Source organism: Monopterus albus, unplaced genomic scaffold (assembly GCF_001952655.1).
Source record: "Monopterus albus unplaced genomic scaffold, M_albus_1.0 scaffold63.1, whole genome shotgun sequence".
In the NCBI taxonomy this organism is placed as follows: domain Eukaryota; kingdom Metazoa; phylum Chordata; class Actinopteri; order Synbranchiformes; family Synbranchidae; genus Monopterus; species Monopterus albus.
Window position 1 is genome coordinate 2,594,614 of NW_018127943.1, and position 18,274 is coordinate 2,612,887.

The 18,274-nt window shown below is 41.7% G+C and overlaps 2 protein-coding genes across 11 annotated transcripts in view; one reads left to right on the forward strand and one right to left on the reverse strand.

The window, feature by feature from the left end:
* Positions 1 to 1,494: 1,494 nt before the first annotated feature.
* Positions 1,495 to 6,481, reverse strand: LOC109962310 (cytosolic 5'-nucleotidase 1A-like). The gene is made up of 6 exons (XM_020603900.1): positions 6,274 to 6,481; positions 5,989 to 6,156; positions 4,232 to 4,361; positions 3,992 to 4,114; positions 3,273 to 3,457; positions 1,495 to 2,544 (listed from the first exon to the last, which is right to left on the reverse strand). Exons 1-6 carry the CDS (start codon positions 6,382 to 6,384, stop codon positions 2,155 to 2,157), a joined length of 1,107 nt encoding a protein of 368 aa, XP_020459556.1. The 5' UTR covers positions 6,385 to 6,481; the 3' UTR covers positions 1,495 to 2,154.
* The window catches only part of syt14b (synaptotagmin XIVb), a 15,411-nt gene continuing 3,261 nt past the window's right edge, over positions 6,125 to 18,274 (forward strand). The window contains exons 1-11 of one of the 10 annotated variants that reach the window (XM_020603896.1): positions 6,968 to 7,009; positions 8,584 to 8,631; positions 11,675 to 11,742; positions 12,208 to 13,089; positions 13,315 to 13,458; positions 13,668 to 13,915; positions 14,263 to 14,700; positions 15,641 to 15,821; positions 16,234 to 16,290; positions 17,004 to 17,287; positions 17,365 to 17,439. In XM_020603896.1, coding sequence (XP_020459552.1) covers positions 12,264 to 13,089; positions 13,315 to 13,458; positions 13,668 to 13,915; positions 14,263 to 14,700; positions 15,641 to 15,821; positions 16,234 to 16,290; positions 17,004 to 17,287; positions 17,365 to 17,370 — 2,184 coding nt within the window. In that variant the 5' untranslated portion in view covers positions 6,968 to 7,009; positions 8,584 to 8,631; positions 11,675 to 11,742; positions 12,208 to 12,263 and the 3' untranslated portion in view covers positions 17,371 to 17,439. Of the gene's footprint in view, positions 6,176 to 6,922; positions 7,010 to 8,583; positions 8,632 to 10,721; positions 10,741 to 11,595; positions 11,743 to 12,207; positions 13,090 to 13,314; positions 13,459 to 13,667; positions 13,916 to 14,262; positions 14,701 to 15,640; positions 15,822 to 16,233; positions 16,291 to 17,003; positions 17,342 to 17,364; positions 17,440 to 18,274 lie in introns of those variants that run through there. The other 9 variants (XM_020603895.1, XM_020603890.1, XM_020603894.1 and 6 more) reach the window with 9 other exon arrangements.

Consider the following 18,274-nt stretch of genomic DNA (forward strand, 5'->3'; position numbering starts at 1 on the left):
ATAAATATCAATTATGTTTAATAAAGGTTCCTGAGATGTCCAGTATGTAAGCATCAAGGCGGCCACCACGGTAATGCTGGTCCAGATAAATTACTTTCACAAATGATCTACCTACAGCTTTCTGGCCACCAACCAAGAAAACATATTTAGACCAAATTGCTTGTCAAGAAGACAAATGCAGCAGCAGGAGTATGACATTACTGTTTCAACTGTTATTTTTTGTAACTTTTCTCATGGCGTCCTTGCACACACTCACAGAGAAAGGGTGCCAATTATAGTAACTGTGTGATGACGAGGTTTCTCATACTGAGCCCCATGCTACCCTTGCCTCTAATCCTTTGTTATTAATTATATCTTCAACAAGCCTACACAGTTCTTGTGGTGTCAGCACAGAGTATCCATGGCAACAGCCAGCTGGTCCCAGCGCTCAGGGATGCACACACACACACACTCCACTGCCTGACAAAACCATGGCTCGCTGCAAAGTTGCTCCACTGACAAGAAGGACAGCTCAACAGTAGAAAAGTATCATGGAATTAAAATACATACAGAACCCGTTGCACGTTGAGCTTTAAGCTTTGTGAGATTCTTCTCCACATACTTTTTAGGTAGGAAAAATAAATAAATTAATTAAAAACTCAGAGCCATTACCATAGTGACCAATTTGGTAAAGATGCCTGTTGCTAAATTCAGATACTGCGCACAACAAAACGAATTAAAAAGTAAAAAAACAACCAGAATCAGTTAAAATAATTCTATGTGTGCTTGGGTGTTATTAAACCTCAGATATTTTAATATTCTAGAACATCAGGATATCTCATTAACTTCCACTTAGGCCTAATGTTAGTTCACTGAGATAAGAACAGATTGAGTAATTTGCAGTTTATGGTTGCTGCTGTGCTTTACAGTGATACAGTATGTTGGTACCTGGGCAAATGGGCCAAGTGGGAACTCAGGCATAACAAAAAAAGAACACGTCTCAAAACATTGTACACTGTGTATGAAATTATTAAAAAGTATGTCTTCTTGGTTTTGTTATTTTGAGCTGTTTTCGTACTTAATTTCTATGTCTAAGTGATCTTTCCGCAGTGATGTGTCCCCCTGCTTTAAAAAAAATGTCCACACAAAACGTGGGGAGGAGCAAGAGCACCCTCTTGTGGCTTTGTTCATGTAAGGCCCTCTATTAGTTGAACATGGGAGAGATCTGCCCAAAGACATGCAGCTAATTTTCTTTTTTTAATACTTCAGTACAAGCACCTCATAATTATTCCTCAGTAATTGACCACTTGTTATTATCCACCACTGACAAAATCCAGCAACCACGGTTTTGCCTAGACTGAAATCATAGCATGGAAAAGTAAAATGGCACAAAAATTAGTTTTATTATCACAACATGAGTAACTTACCACCAGTACAAAATACAGAAATATTACCAGCCCTGATACAAACAGGTGTGTGTGGCTGTGTAACTCCTCAATAGTGTTTACATTTACAAATGTCTGCAGCATGAAACACACAAAATGCAATCTGCAACCAAACACTCATAAAAACAAAAACATTTTGGAATAATACAGTTACAGTGCGGTGCATGATGTAGGCTACAGGTGCCTACAGTTTAAAAGCGTAAACAACTCACAGAACATGACTGAGGAAAACCTAAAGTGGACATTGTATATAGTTTGTGTGTAAAAGCTCACATTTACAAAACTATTTCTTATCTAAAGTATCCCCCTCTCTCTAACCAAGAAGGGCCTTGGTTGGGGAGATTGCTTTAACAAACAATGTGCAAAAAGTGAAGAACTCTGAAGCCACTGCATAGCCTTTCCAAGAACCAGGATAAAATAAACATTTTTATGGTATGAAGGTGTAAAGAAAATTATATAAAATTCCAACAGTACTAAAGACAGGAAAGGTAAACAGGGATGCAGATACTGTATCATTAAAGGCACAACAGGTAATGAATCTGGTACATCTCTTTCAATACAGCATTAAAAGTAAAAGTGTATAGCACCTACTGTAGCTCTTGCTTTAAACAAACACTTTCCCACTTATTAATAAAGGAAATTTAAAAAAAGCACTTTATAAAATCCCAACAGTAAGAAACCTTGTTGACTGTCTTGCCAATCAACAATCTAAATCCTCCAGGAAATGCTATTATATTTTTTTAGGTGATTCCTTTTTCGCTGGCTGCTCAGGCTGCTCGATGAGTTTACTTTTGTTGTATTTCTGCCCAATCCCATAGGGGACATGTGCGGATATGGTCCCCATTTCCTTGGCCCCCTCAATGTGGAACATCTGGTCATCAAAGAAGATGTGTGGCCTAATTTTCAACAGCAGGGGCCCTTTGGGAGCCCCGGCCAGGAACAGAGCCTCGTCAATCTCCAGGCCCCAGCTGCGGAGTGTCTTCAGGACACGAGCTCCTGAGCTGGCAGCACTGCGGGCTGTGACCAGGTAGGTTCGGATGGGACAGTTCAAACGCTCGTTCTTGGCGTAGAATTTTCTCTGGAGCTTCCCCAGAGCCTCCAGAAAACACTTTAAGGGACCCTGAAAGAGACAGAGACAAAAGGTGTGAAAACAGGAAATAAGAAACACAAAGACGAGCAACAGAGGGAAGTACACAGAGTTGGTGATTGATCTGTGACCGACCAATATAAATCAAATCATTACCTCATTCGTGTAAGAACACAGAAATACTTTGTATATGCATGTGTTTATTATTTTTAATTATTGCTCCATCTGCCACTCTCCTTTATAAACTTCTTTTCATCAGATTGATGTGAACGTTGAATGCAGCACCTTTCTCTAACCGTGTAATTATACAATTACTTTTGGATTCATGACTGAGATAAAATGAGGAGTGTAAAAAAAACTACACACACAAGGTGGAAAAGGTTACCCGAGCTGATTCAAGTTTGATTTAGGAAGTAGCAAAGCAGGTTCCTCATCCCTGCAGAGCCTGATGGCACATGCAGTATGGTTTCCTTAATAGCTAATGTAGGTGTGTTTGTCTGTACTCTTCTGTTCAGTTTATGTGTTTACTGTTACTTATTTTCATTCCATTTTGCTAAATTGTGTTTTATTTATTAGTTTTTGGTTTAAATGTGAAGGCTGATCCATGTAAGAGGCTGTGACTACTTCACCTGTCCTGTCACATCTGTTTTATGTCTGTTATCGGTTTAAAATGAACCATGACCTCATATTCCTAATGTTTCTTCTTTCTTCATGAGGTGTCCGTTATAGAGCACATAAAAAAAAAAACAGCCATGTGTTACCTGTGCGAGAGGTTTGTTCTCAAACTGCTTCTCATGCTCAAACAAAGCGTCCAGGCCGTGTTGCTTCACAATGATCTCAGACTCATCTGAGAAGAGGACGGCGTCACCATCGAATGCCACTTTCAGTTGAGTATCGCTCAACGCAATCTCTTTTTCTGGCAGAAACATTGTGGCTGCAGCAATTCCTGATGATCAAGTGGACAGTGTATACATCACAATGTGTCAGGCACAATACCAATTACAATATATTAATTATTAGCCATTTTGTGGCATGGCTGTAGGGAACCGGGGCACCACTTTAATGAAAGATTTGTCTTCCAGTGAAACTTCTCAACAGCTACTGAAAGGATTTGTGTGTGGTGCTTACATGTTGGTTAGGATTCACTGGTAGTTGGAACACTGACTTTTACATTTTATCAACAAACATACGAGTAGAAACTAATGATTATATAAAGATTTTCATTATTAATTAATCTGTATGGGTTTTTTATATCAATGTATTACTCTTGTACTTATTCACTGGTTCCCGGAGCACAAGGTGACATCTTCATATTTTATCTAAAACGTCCAAACCCAGACACAGTACTATGATGTATAAAACTTGTTGTCAACTGTATAAATCCACTAATTAATTAAATACATCAGGTATCTGGGCATTTACAGCTGTTAGACAACAAATGTGTGATGTGAATTTTTATCTGACAGCAGCATTAGCTTACCTTCCTCTATGGCCTCCTTGACTTTCTTTGAGTCTGTGGAGAGGTAAAGATTTGTCATGTAGGCCTTCAGGTAGCCTATAGGACTTTGCCCTCCTGTCATACAGAATCTCTCTATGGCCAGATCTGAAAGAATAAAATCAAGTTGGAGAAATGTGAAGAAGAAATCCCATTCTAGCATGTAATTACTGCATTAAGTGCACTTCCTGATGATGTCTGCTGCTGCAGCGGGATGCAGCGTACCATAGTGATTAATGCTGTTTATGAGGCGCACTCCAACTTGGGCATGGTTGTTAGTCATCAAGACGATGTCAAACAGCTCCTCGCTGTCTGGGTAGAGCTCCCTCAGTCGAGAGTTGACGTTCATCAGCGCCTGTGAGAGAGGACAGACTGCTTTACACCAAAAGAAAAGGTAATGTGTCAAAGTGTTAAACATGAGGTTACAATACATATAACATTTTAACCACACCTTTCTTTTACTTGGGTCACACATTTTAAAATGATGGTATTAAAACCCAGCACTGAAAGAAAGGAAAGTGTTTTTTAAAATCACACAGGCCTTCATCTGGGTTTCTGTACATTTTTTGTGTGCACTACACTGCTGACCACATCCAGACCGATAAGTTGGGCTGACTGATAATAGCCTGGCTTGTCACAGATAATATACTGGTATTGGTGCGCATGTTGGCCCATCAATAACAACACTACAGAACAAAAATTATATAAGTACAGAAACAGTTAAACCATGACCTGGTTTTCCCCCATTGACTGTATCAAATGTGGACGTCATGACAACTCACAGAAGTGAAGCCACTGCAACTCAATCGCTGATACATCCCTCAAATCTGTCAGGTTATACCATGACATCAAATACTGGCTGACATAATCACATGCATGAAAACAGACATGGTTCCTTTGAGCTGCACTGTGTATTTGCTCAGTAATGGAAAACCAGCATACATTCTATTTCATATAGTTACTGAGGTATTAAATTTTGCTAATAAACATACTTGGCAAAATACTGAACATTGGGCATCATGTTAAATGCTGAGTATCTTCACATTCTTGCAAAAACATAATAAGTCCCTGTTTAAAATGACATCGTTTCTCACCATGGGGTGACACTAAAACACAAAAATCATTTTCTGTAGCTTTGGAAAAAAGATCCTGGCCTACATGTAGTAAAATTACTGCAATTACCAAATCTAAAAAGTATTCAATGGAAATAATTAACATGCTCCACTGAGTCACTGTTCAACGGATACCCTACATCCAGGCTGATTTGCATTTAATGAAAGCCTTAAACCCACAATGTGTAGCAGGTCTCTAACATATCTCTTCACTGAGTCACTGAGTAGTTGTACAACTGCCCAGAAACAGGGCGAGGTTACTCTTGCTGTGATCATCCTTTATTCAATGGAGAGAGTGTGCATGAGCAAGTTGGTTAAAGCATTCAAGGTTAGTCTTATGCACATTAGGCATGCACAACCACTGACTGTAAATATCAAACAAGCTTCACGAGAAGCTGTACAGTGGTTTTCCACTTGTTTTGTCCTTCAAAAATGATGGATTTTCTTGCTGAATCTCAGGACATGTTTGAAAGCATTACAAGAAGTGAGCAAATTCTGAGGGGTAAGAGGAGCTTTAACATCAAGTTTTTGAACTTCCCCTATTTTGTCCTGGTACCATAGGGCCTATTTGGTATGAGGATAGAGTATGGAATGGTTTGTCTTTAAATGCAGAGAATGGCATGACTTCCTGTAAAAAGTCTCCTGACTGTACCGGAGCTGTCAGTGCCAAAATGCAAATTCCTCTTCTGCATTGCTTACTCGGGTGTGCCATGCAATCTCAGCACAGGAAATGTGCAGCCCAACAAACATAGATAGTGACCTCCAAGTTTTTCCTGGTATGGACTGCAACTCAATAACTGAATACTTCCGGGAACCACGCCCTGCAAACAGTGACTGGAAGCAGCTTGAGGTGCACAGGCCCCCCTGTACCTTCACAAATGGAAAAGCAGCTCCTGGTTTGAGCGGCTCATCTTCATGGTCCATATGATGAGCCACGTACTTCTCTACACCTTCTTCCTTAAAGACCTTCCTCTCCCACACCATGCTGAAGAGGGTGCGAGAGGAGACGGCGATAGTTACGGCATTCTGGGGTTTGGGCTGGGAGGGAATGAAAAAGGTACGAGGAAAACCGTTAACTATGATTGTTTGGCACTAATGAATCCCATAATTATCTGTAAAGTAATATGCTTATAAACTTCGTAGCAAAATACTTACAGGTCTCGGTTTGGTTGACTTGAGGTTATCAAAAGCAGCTTTGGCCTCCTTCCAGTCTTTTTCCGTTCTGCTTTCCTCAGCTTTAGCAGAACTGTCTTTTATTTCGCTCATTTTTTACCACCTTCTGTTATGTCGCATTACCTACTCAAGCCCCGAACACGGTACAACAGATGTGTGGACTATACTTTGCGGAAGTGTAGTAAGGAAATGCCCGTGGGCGTGTCTTCTTTCAGTGACGTAAGAAGACGGGGACCTACGGCCATAACATCCTTGCACATACAGTAGAAGTGTACTTTTAATTTGGGGCTCTCTTTCTTTATTTGGACTTAGTTCTTATCAAATGACTCATGCGCCATTCTTTATAGTTGTTTTGTGTTGTTTTTTATTTTAGTCTGGAGGCCTTGGGGTGGGGGACAATGTAGCCTACGTGCCTACTTGCCCAGCTACAGTATGCCCATTGTTTCCTAATCTGTCTCGCCCACCATCAGTGCCTGACCTCACTAATGCTCTTGTGGCTAAATGTAGGAAAATGTGCACTTGTAACTTTAACTATTATTAATTTAATTGAACATAGGCTACATTTTAAACACCGCGTACTTAACATGAATATCCTACTGAGCCGTTGTAATTAAAATATAATGCACAAACCCTCTCACACACACCGCCCCCGCCCCAACAGACACACACACGCTTGGCAGAGTCCGGGGACCGGGGCAGAGCATCATGGCGATTGACGGTAAGTATTCGGTCGCAGGTGTCCTTCCGGACTCGTGTGAAACTTTGCTCGGGACAGATTGAGAAAGCTGTGAGAAAATCACATTTGCTATTCACCGGAGCGACCATTTTTCTCCTTTAAGTCCAATGTCAGTTAAAATTACTCCGCGAGTACCGCAGTGCTCCGGAGCTGGGACAGCAGCTAACTAGCTTCAAGGGGCTGGTGATGCTCAAGTGTGGACACCCGCACTGATGCAGGGGGGGCGTGAAAAGTGATGGAAGTGGACAAGACACAGAAGGTGGTGCTTTGGTTGACCGTGTCAAGTTTTAAAAATAATTGGTTTTGACATATAGGACAGTATAGCGATTAATTTAAATAATTCAAGGCTTTAACCGAAAATCTCAGCAGCAACAGTCAGCTACCGCTCACCGCTTTGCTACTGTTAGAGAACTACATCACTCGGCGGATGAATATGTTGTAATTCTATATCAGAAATAACGACATGAGCTCGAAAACCACCCCGCAACTGGTATTTCATGATTGCTGCCAATATTCCCCCAAATAATCACGAGTGATGTGTACTGCCAGCATAATTAGTGTACATGCAGACAGACACACGTCTCTCAACGGATCTAGTGAAAGTAAACGGGGCGCACAGGCCCAACAAAAGGACGTAGTCTGTGAAGTCAGTGAAGTGTGGGCGCGCGTCTCGCCAGGTCCAGTTACAGACACCGTTGTTGTGTCACGTGCAGACATGCATGCAGTGGTGTTGACATACGGGACGGGACGGCTTCACGAAGACGTGTCGACAGCGCCTCCCTATGGTCACCAGTGGTACCTGGCATAGATGGACACGTAGTTCACTGATCTAATTAGATTCTTCATGTTACTCCACGGTCTGCTCTTACTATTATTGCAAAGAGGGACCTACTCATAATTAATTCATTATAATAATATAATATATTAATTAATTGGCCCTGAGGGTTCGACACACTACAGCTTAAGAAAACCCCTTCACTAATTTGACAACACACAGACACTTTGTGTCAGGTTAGAAAATCTGCAAAGGCATTTCCACCATCTTTAATCTCTTCCAACATTCCTCCTCATTAGATCGATTCAGATCTGCTCCTGCTGCACTCTCACTGCAGACATCCAAATCATTAAATAGTGACATAGTGAGCCAAGATAGGCAATGTGTGAATGTATGTGTCTAAGGGCATAAGCCTGTGGGTCTGTGAATATGAGTGTCAGCATCCTTCATTAATTTAAGCCTCAGAGGGATTAAACTGAGATTTTTTTAGACTCTTTAAAATTAATTTCCACTACCTTTAGGACAGTAAATACACAGATAAAGAGATCTAATGTTTTTTTTTTTTACCAGAACTTTATTCATACAAGAGAAACAGTAGTTAGACCTTCATTGTTGAGAAATGTATTTTATATTTAAACAGCTACTATAGAGCTGGTTAGCTATGGTCAGTGATGTTTACTCTTGTGTAGACCATCTGCCAGCTCTTCTAACCTGAGGCCTGGGCATATGTTAATTATATTTTAACCTATGACTCCAAACTTTTTGACTCTCTTTCTCCCAGGAGGGGGTAGGAACTGTGGTGTTCATGAACTCATCTGTGCCAGACGCGGTAAGGCCACATCACAGCCGAGCACGTCCTCGCACTTGCGTCAAGTCTATATTAGCACGAGAACACATTTTTGAGCGTGTTTGTTTCTTTTTGGCTTGTGCATGTGGGCTGCATAACCACTTACTTGGCTGTACTTCAGTTTAAAATAAAATTTCTACATCCAAATATTTGGCTCTCCACCTCCCTCTTCCCTGTAAATCTTCACTGATGTATGGAAAGCTTCTCTACATAGACCTCAGAAAGCATAATGCCTGTTTGTGAATTATGTATGGCATATCAAGTTTTAGTTCACTTCAGCACAAGACAGCAGCTGTGTGTTCATGATTTATTCAGAGTGGAGGCTTTGTGCCTTATCCTAGCTCCGTGTGTAAGCAACATTTCTAGATTGCATACCTACTTTTTAAACAAGCAGAGTTCCATTCAGTGTTTAGTTCCTGGTGAGGAATTCTGACACAGTTTGTCTGTGTCCCTTTTATGTGAAAACATGACAGAATAATTTGTTCCCCTTGTATTTATTTGACATAAACATTTTGTCGAAATGAGCTTGCGTTTCTCTGAGGTTATTATTCATTTGTCGTTTTCACAGCGAATGCTTCGGTGGCTGTGTTTTCATGTTTGTTAGTGAGCTTGCTGGAGTCATTACCCGGGGAGAAACAAGCAGACTGAATCCTGAGGCTCATTTCAAAGTCCCGAGTTCAGCTTCAGTTCACACTGTAAAAGACAGATTTATTTGGTTATATTTCTTGTTTATTCTGCTCAGACATTTGATGGGATTTGTTGAAAGAGAAAAGTTAAAAGGCAGTGAAAGAGATGGAGGAAAGTCAGAAAAGGACAAAAATCCACTTTTATATGCATTGCTGTTAAAGGAAATATCAGACTTTCCTGAGAATGATGGGGATTATGTAGGAAATAACCGATAGCGGTGAGAGCTCTCACAAACACTGGATCGCTACCACTAGTGTACATTGACGGTGGGCTCAGGTTACCTCAGGTGTCTAAATTATTCAGCTGGGGTTGACATTTACAGAGCAGGGCCATGTATGAGGCATCATCACACCGTGGGTCACAGGGCTATAAGCTGTTCATTTCTGACAGGCGGTTTCTGTGCTTCAGCTGCACAGGTCATTCTGACTCAGTCAACACAACTGTCAGCAGTGAGAGTTGATACATAAGCCTGGCAAGTGCTGGATCAGACTAAAGCATTTATTACATGTTGTTGGATTACTTCAGAGGCATGGCAACTTTGTTTTTCCCCTCTTCTTAGATCATTTACTATTTATAGCTGCAGAAGCACTAGTAATATTTTTTGTTTTTTGAGGAAAGCTGGCTTTAAAGAGGATATTCATTTAGAGAAGGTAAGCTCTGCTGCCGTCGCTCTCTTATCTCTCTCCTGCTTCTCTTGCCAATCTCGGGAATTTAGCATCCATCATTTTGGCAGCACTAGTTGTCAGGCTGCAGTGGTCGCTGCCTGTTGCCATGGTGAAACAAGTCTGTCCATAATAAGTTCAGTCTGCAGTGAGGAGGTCTGAGAAAGGGTACCTCTATTTTTCCTCTGTTCCTCTCTCATTTGTGCTCTCAGGGAAATACCAGCATTGTTGACCAATTTAACCAGCGACTGGTGATGATGAGAGCTTTGGATGTGAGCACCTGATGCCAAGCACACGCTGCAACGTTCGAGCTGTGTCTGCTTCGCCAGGCACATTGGCCCAGAGTGCACCACCATTTTATTTCTTTGTTTTTTTTTATAGGGTTGCAGATAGCTTTCATTGTTCATTACTTTGCTGAATATTTTATTTTTTTGATCTATAAAGTGTCAGATCATTTTGAAAAATTATGTTTGCATTTTCCAAAATTGAAGTTGATGCCCCCAGTTAAGTGTCAAATCCAAGAAAGACAAGAAATCCTCACGTTTCAGAAGCTACATGTTGGGAATGTTTGGTATTTTTGCTTGAAAAAATGCCTTGAATCAATGATAATTGATTTAATTTTGTCTATTGACTAATCAATTCTGTTTTATTTGTGTTCATTTAACCTTTATTTAACCAGGAAAACCATGTTGAGATTAAAAACCCTTGACCCTCCTTAACAGCCTAACACCCAGGTACTGTGGTAGGTAGTTAGCTGGACATTTTTACATTCTTGAGTTTTTGGTTTTAGAAAGGTGAAAAAAAAAAAAAACACACCCCATGACACCAGCTCAACACAAAAACCAAAGTTTGACCTTGTATGGATGTGCAAAGCCTTGATGAAGAAGACAAAGACTAAGGAATTAATTGTTGAATATAGGTATCAAAAATTGTATTATGTATTTTCATCATGCGCTGCAGTGTGCTTTGCTTTACTTTACCAGCTGCACTTTTCCACTGAGGTCTTTAGAAATACAGTTCATGCTTCATTGTCCATAACTTCCTCTTTTCTTCAGCTATTACATTGTGGTGTGTCTGTGTTGTGTGTACTATTTAAGTGCAGACCCAGTGCATGTTTTGGTGGATTTACTGAGTCTACGTTTCAGTCCCTTTGAGGTTCTCATAAAAATAGCACATCAGCAGCACAAGGCTGCGTGGTTACATGAGGTATGGTTGGCCTACATACAGCGTTGTAGATTGTATCTGCCTTTGAAGTGGAAAAACCACTGACCGTGAAAAACTACAATAGCTAATGCTCCTCTGACAAAGCACCGTCTGAAGAGTCTGAAAATATGCATCAGAATTATGTGATATCAAAGTTTGTTTGCATTAAAAGTGTTTAAGTTTTTGGTTAAAATTGTTTTGTTTTGTTTTCTGCTTATAGGCATCAGTGTTTCTTTTTATTTTTAGCCATGGTGACATTTTCCTCTTAAAAATAAAAGACTGGTTTGGTTGGTTTTGTAACTGTTACATAGCTCCATAAATAGCGTTACTTACAGCATGTTTGTCTGTGTCTAATGCTTCTCTCCCTGTTTATTTCTGTTCTTCTTCTCCTCAGTCTCTCCTGAGCTTCTGGGTGTTCTGTCTTCCGTTGCAGCCTTCATGGCGTTGATGGCTCTGTTTTTTCTTTACCTCAGCAACAAGCTGTCAGTGGGGAGTTCTGACGATCTGTCACGTCTCAGTGGCTATACGCACACCCAGCCAGGTACTGCACACACTTGTATATTTACTCTATCACAGTAGCTGCATTTTCACACGACACACAACTAGTGAACTAGAGACTATTATGGCTTTTACTAGTTCAACTAGTGAGCATTTTGTACCTTACTAGTTGACTATTTAAGTCAAAATGGGCTAGGCTACTAGTACGACAGACAACATTACAATGATAACCCATAGAAATTATGATTAAAAAAAGGCAGTACTTGTAATAAACTGGAAGTATCCTTTAAAGTGCGTATGAGTGCTTTCTGCACCTGTACTACAATATTTGACAATATTTGAGCCTGACACTACAGGAAACAAACAACTAAACACAATAGGAAGCCTTCTGTTGCAAAATGTATTATAATCCTTACCATAGCCATGCCGGTGTGGGTGTAAGTGTTGGTCTGAGCATACACTGTGATGCTGGAACCATGTCCTGCTAACCACCACATGTCCATGTCAGTGCCTCCAATGAGCTAATCTAGTGGTCAGCGTGGTGACGAGATCCCCGGCTGAGAGATGGCCTTCTTCAAGAGCTTCCAGCAGAACCTGCCATCTGTCAACATTTCCTCCATCTTGAACACAGTCACCAGTCACGTGGACGACCTGGCCACCACCGTCAGCAACGCCACTTACGCTGTCAGCGACCAGCTGACTGAGCAGGTCACCACTATCATCAACAAGGTGCAAGATGAGGAAGAGGGGGGAAACAACGGCAGCGGTCAGGAGGCTGGTCAGACTTCCTCAGCACAGGAAGGCAAGGCCAGCAGTAAAAGCATATGGAAGATGTCTAGAGACTCAGAGACGAGTCACACACTTTCAAAGCACAACCAAACCAGCAATTCAGGAGTGTGCGCTCAGAGCCAGCTTGAGTGGGAATGGAGGGACGGGTGCTGGCGAGTTAAAAAGACAGAAGCTGAGTTAGCAGAGGAAGAGAAGAGGAAGAAGGAGGAGAAGGAGCTGCAGGAGAAGAGAGAGCAGAGGAGGAAAGAAAGGAGGGCAAAGCAGCTTGAGAAAGAAGTCAAGTCAAAGGAAAACAAAGCAGGAGACCAAAATGAAGAAGCTGGTGCTTTAGAGAAAACAGCTGACAGTGGACAAGACAGAAGTGACGGTGGACACCAGTCTGCTACTCAACATGAATCTAATGGCTGCGACGTGATAGAAGAGACTGAGGGAGATGAGGAGGTGGATGACCTTTCTGGATATTCTTCAACAGTAAAAAAGAAAAAAACAGCCAAGAAGAAGGGGAAAGGCGCAAAAGAGGATTCGACAAAAGCAGAAAACAGTTCAGACGTGGAGAAGAAAAAGGACAAGAAAAGCAAGAAGAAAATGAAAAGCAACCAAGGTTAGAGGGAGGGCTGCTTCCTTTTACCACCACTGTTTGGATCTTCTATTCCTCTCTCACTTTCAAATTCCAGCTTAACTTTTTACCTTTCTGCAGTGTCCTACAAAAAGTTTCAGCTTCTGCGTCTCAGCTCTTGTCTTACTTGCTACTTTAAAACCTTGCACGTATTATCGTTTGTGAGATAAATGTAGCGTTTGACCTACAGTGGCTGTCTTTTCTGTCCAGGGGGAGTTTTATCAGACAGTGAGGAGGACAGAGGCCCCAACCCTGCAGTTCAACAGAACACAGCTACTGTGTGGAGCAGCAAGCGCAAACATTCCACTGAGCAGGAAGGATACAGCAGCGAGGCCTCCAGTGAAGGAGACGAGGGTATACACAGATAATATGTTCATGTTGTCATTTTATTTAAACAGGACAAGTTACAGGAGTGTTGTAGCCAAGGTAGAAGCAATAGTTTACAAGGTGAACTTGACTATATTGCATACATAGTATCTCTGCAGAACACAGTACATTTCCAGTAATGCTCCTTCTATATCACACTGCTCCATCTGTGTCCCTCTCTGAAACTGTCATGAAAGCAGCCAGCAGCATTCAGAGGATGAAGGCAGATTCATCCCTCGTTGAGCTCCAGCCTCCTCCGTACCAGGACAAGGGCTCTCATTCCCATCCAGAGCAAGCTGTTAGGAGGGGGCCGTCCCCCCAGCACTGTCCCCCCAGCCCCCGCTGCTCCAGTGAGGCCAGTGTGGACCAGGACACCGAGAGCTACCTCAACAAAAACTGTGAAGAGGATATACCCAGTGACAGCACCGCTGTTCTGGGACCAGAGGTGAAATCAGAGTTTCTTATGCATTTAAGCAGCATATAACAGACTTGGCGCATTGCTATAATGGTCTATTTAGATTTTTACTGCCCTGTGTTCTGAATTATCATGATGAACAACTTAATAATCATACTTCGTGCTTAGTTTACTCTAGATAACAGAACAGTATCTTCTTATAACAAGAAACAACAACATGTGGATTTATTAGGACTTGTTTAAACCAGTCTACTAGTAAAAACTGATCAGCTAAGGTTCAGTGTGAGAGTCCTTTGAGTAGACTACTGTACTTATAGTTAATTACAACAGTTTCCCAGTCCCTCTTCTGCTCCTCTAATTCTCTGTCTTCCATACAGGATGTTTCTGGGCCTCAGCTTCTCACAGCCTATGAACCGGAGCCCCTTGCTAAATACGGCACGCTGGACGTCGCCTTCGAGTACGACTCCACTGAGCAGTGGTTGGCTGTCACAGTCACTGCGGCGACAGACATACCTGCTCTCAAACAGACAGGCAACATTTCATGGCAGGTCCATCTGGTCCTGCTGCCCACTAAGAAGCAACGGGCCAAGACCGGGGTGCAGAAGGGCCCATGTCCTGTCTTCACAGAAACATTCAAGTTTTCCAGGGTGGAACAGGAGGCTCTGGGGGACTATGCCGTTCGCTTCCGCCTGTACAGTATCAGACGGATGAAGAAAGAGAAGGTCCTCGGAGAAAAAGTGTTCTACCTGACTAAGCTCAATCTACAGGGCAAGATCGCACTACCTGTCACTCTGGAGCCCGGTTCTGAACTTACAGTAAGAACCCTGTGCATTGTTGAAGCACTGAAGCATTGGGATGTTGGATTGACAAGGAACATTTTAACAGCAGATCTGCTCCTACTCACACTTTTTGTCATCGCCAGTCAGTCTAGGGCTGTGACCAATTATTAAATTCATTATAGATTAGCAATCTCATTATTTTCTAATGTAATCAATACATTTTTTTAGAGAGTGGCATAAGGACAAGCAAAAATATCCAACACTTCAGTCATTGATCAGTACATGAAGCTCTGATTGACAGATTTTTAAATAGGCTGTGAAAGTACTGTTAGCTCAATAATTACACTAAAAACAGAAGCTTTAATGTCACGCGACATAGTCATGCTTTATAGTTCCTCAAGGAATACACTAGAAAAAGTCCTTTATGTCATTTGGTGGTCCATTTCTTCTAGATGAAAGTCAGAATGCCTCATTGAAACCAAACTTGTTTTCAACCAAAAATGCTGATGTTTTTCTTGGCTCCCTTGGAAAAGAGGTTTCTAACCCCAGTGGGATTTTCCCTGTTTAATAAAATGAAACATTTGTAAATTAATACTAAACACAAAGTAGAGCTGAGGGGAATGTTAGTTTGATCTCATGATGGTTCCAGATGAAAAGTTTATCTAGTTGATGGAGAGACGGTTCACTTTGCTGTTACACTAGAACACACCAAAGTCAATAGGATCATCCTCCAGAGACCATGAATATCTGTTCAAAATTCCAGCCAACCCACCTCAACTATTAGTAGTTGAAATTTCTCTGTCTGAACCAAAACAGTGGACTGACCGACCTCCATCTTTAGAGCCATGTCGTTAACGTGGCTAAGAAGTTCTTCACACCACTCGGTGGCCTGATTTTCCTTTGGAGTGTCTTCATCAAAGTTGTAAATAATGTAAACATCCCATGCATGATGCTTTCTTTCTCCTTTGCCTCGCAGGGTTGCAGCTCTCTGGTGAGTGTGTCTCGCAGTGCAGGAGCTCTGTCTTACCGCTCCGCTGCAGACTCGACCTTGCCAGAGATTCTCCTGGGTCTCATCTACAACTCAGCCACAGGACAGTTATCTGCTGAGGTCATCCAGGGAAGCCACTTCAAAACCGCAGTGTCGGATAAACCTGTCAGTAAGTGCAACAGCTGCCAAGTTAAAGTGTTTATTTCTTGGTTTTATGGCCAGATTGGAATGAAGTGCTGAGTGATAATGTACATTTTCTGTTCAGTAAATATCTCCCTTGTAATGTTCCTTCCCCAAAGAGTGCTGATACACCAGGCAGTTGTTCTGGCAAAGCAGATGGGCCAAACTCCTAGCAACATTTTACAAAAACAAATTGTGCACCATTACATTTAAATGTTTCCTTGCAACAGTACCAATTATTTTAATAACCCAAGTAATTAAAGCCATAATGCTGAAGCAACTATTGCTTATGAGTTCCCATGAATGCTTCTGGTGTGTCACAGTCTCTAAAGTGTTCACTCTGACTGCTTCCTCTCGTTCTTCTTTTCAAACTTGCATGTGCTATGGTGTGTGTGTCACAGGCGGTCTGTTTTGTTGTATAAAACACTTCGTGGGGGGGCAGCTGTATATCATGAAAGGTAAGAAGGCTGTCGATTACTTGTAACCTTTGAGTAACCAGTGTTAAAAAGTATTTAAATTGTCTGTACAGTATATTAACTGTAAGGGCCACATGTGAAACAGATACTTTACCTAACAGCCTGGGTTGTATTCATGGTCACCAAGTCCTCATACTGTATATATACAGTGGTGGAACTCAGATTGTTTACTTAGGTAGCAACACTACAAGTTAAAATTACTCTGTTACAAGTAAAAGTTTTGCAATCAAAATGTTCCTTAAGTACAAAAAAATCTTATGATTATACTGTATTTTGTTTTATTAACCTCATTCTGAGAAGTAACTAACGTTATCAAATAAATGTAGTAAGTACAAAGTACAATATTTTTCTCTAAATGTAGTGAAGTTAAAGTAGCAGAAAATAAAACTACCGTACAGATGCCACAAAACCGTTCTTAAATACAGTACTTGAGTAAATGTACATAGTTGATCTCCATCTCTGTATATACATATATCGTGTCTTAATGGCACTCAGGACTTTGGAGGCTCTGTAACTTGTGTTCTGAGGTTTAAGTTATTGTTTGATCAGAACACAAGGAGGAAAATAACCAGTATAATAATGGCTCTTGAGGACTTAATTCAAAACATAGTTGCACAGTAGTTAACATCTCCTGCAGTAGCGAGTTCTCACCATTTGATGGCACTCACTCACCGCTCTCCTATGCCTCCTTTCAGACACCTATGTTAAGTTGACCATGCTGGATTCCAAGGGGAAGGAGATGTCCAAGTGTAAGACGGCCGTATGCCGAGGACAGCCCAACCCCACCTACAAGGAGACATTTGTGTTCCAGGTGGCGCTCTTCCAGCTGTCTGAGGTGTCACTGGTGGTGTCCGTGTTCTGCCGCCACAGTAGCATAAGGCCCAGGGAGAGACTGGGTTGGGTCTCCCTGGGCCTCAACAGCACTGGTGAGGAGCAGCAGGCCCACTGGACAGAGATGAAAGAGGCTGAGGGACAACAGGTCTGCCACTGGCACACACTCACTGATACATAGAAGGAAGACTGAACTTACATTAATGGCATTTCCTGGACATTCAGTTTTAGACGGAGCAGGAAGCACCTTGTGAGCTGTGTGTGGTGTGAGGACGGGCATGGGTTCCCAGTCTTCACTGCCAGAGACTGCATGAATACCCTTTAAGCTGCCACTTCTCTCTGAGGCAGACACACTGACTTTCTTGGTGGAGGTGTAAACTGTAGCTGCAGCCTTTTTACTGACAGAAAAAAGGCAATGACAGACTGTAAATCAATGACATTATCATGACTGGACTAACCAAGAACAGAAGGAAACCATTTGTTTTACAGTGATTTTTTTTTTTCCTGTAGCAAAAATCTGCATGTGCACTAACTGTTTACAGGACAATGTTAAGACTCTTCCAAACATTTTGTCTCTCTAAATCTTGGACCAAAGAGCCCGGCCTAGGACCAGCAGATTCCTCCCTGTTTCTCCTGGGCTTCTCTAAACTTCAGCTGCTGCCAGCATACCAGACATTTCTCTCAGTCATATCCATTGACAAAAGAGAATGCAATGAAAAGACTGTTACTAAGGGCCTACAACATGCTGCAACTACACTTAACAAGCTATGCTTTGTGCAGTTTGTTTACATGCACATGGCATTATGCAAGATCCAGTCACTGATTTCCCTCCTTATGGTCTCAGACTATGAAATATTTTACAGGTTTTTGGCCGTCTCTCTGTGGTATGTGTTACACTAATACATATCTGTCTTTATTGTGGTCTCGCATACCTCAGTGCACTATGCATCTGATGCCACTTTAAACAAGAGGAATGAAATTCTGTCTTGTGCTTGCTAACAGAATTGGACACAGCTCTGCATGCCACTGGTATCAGAGAGTAGCTTCCTTTCCTTTGTAATACAGACTGAGTCACCATTCAGCTTTGTGACAACTCAGCCATGTTCATTCATGTAGAAACATGGCGATTCCTGCT

Excerpts from the sequence above, each read along its gene's own strand:
- LOC109962310 (XM_020603900.1), bottom strand. The coding sequence starts at position 6,384 with ATGAGCGAAATAAAAGACAGTTCTGCTAAAGCTGAGGAAAGCAGAACG. Across the intron at positions 3,458-3,991 it reads CAAGGAGGCCATAGAGGAAG|GAATTGCTGCAGCCACAATG; the intron begins GTAAGCTAATGC and ends CTTGATCATCAG. Across the intron at positions 2,545-3,272 it reads AGAACAAACCTCTCGCACAG|GGTCCCTTAAAGTGTTTTCT; the intron begins GTAACACATGGC and ends TGTCTCTTTCAG.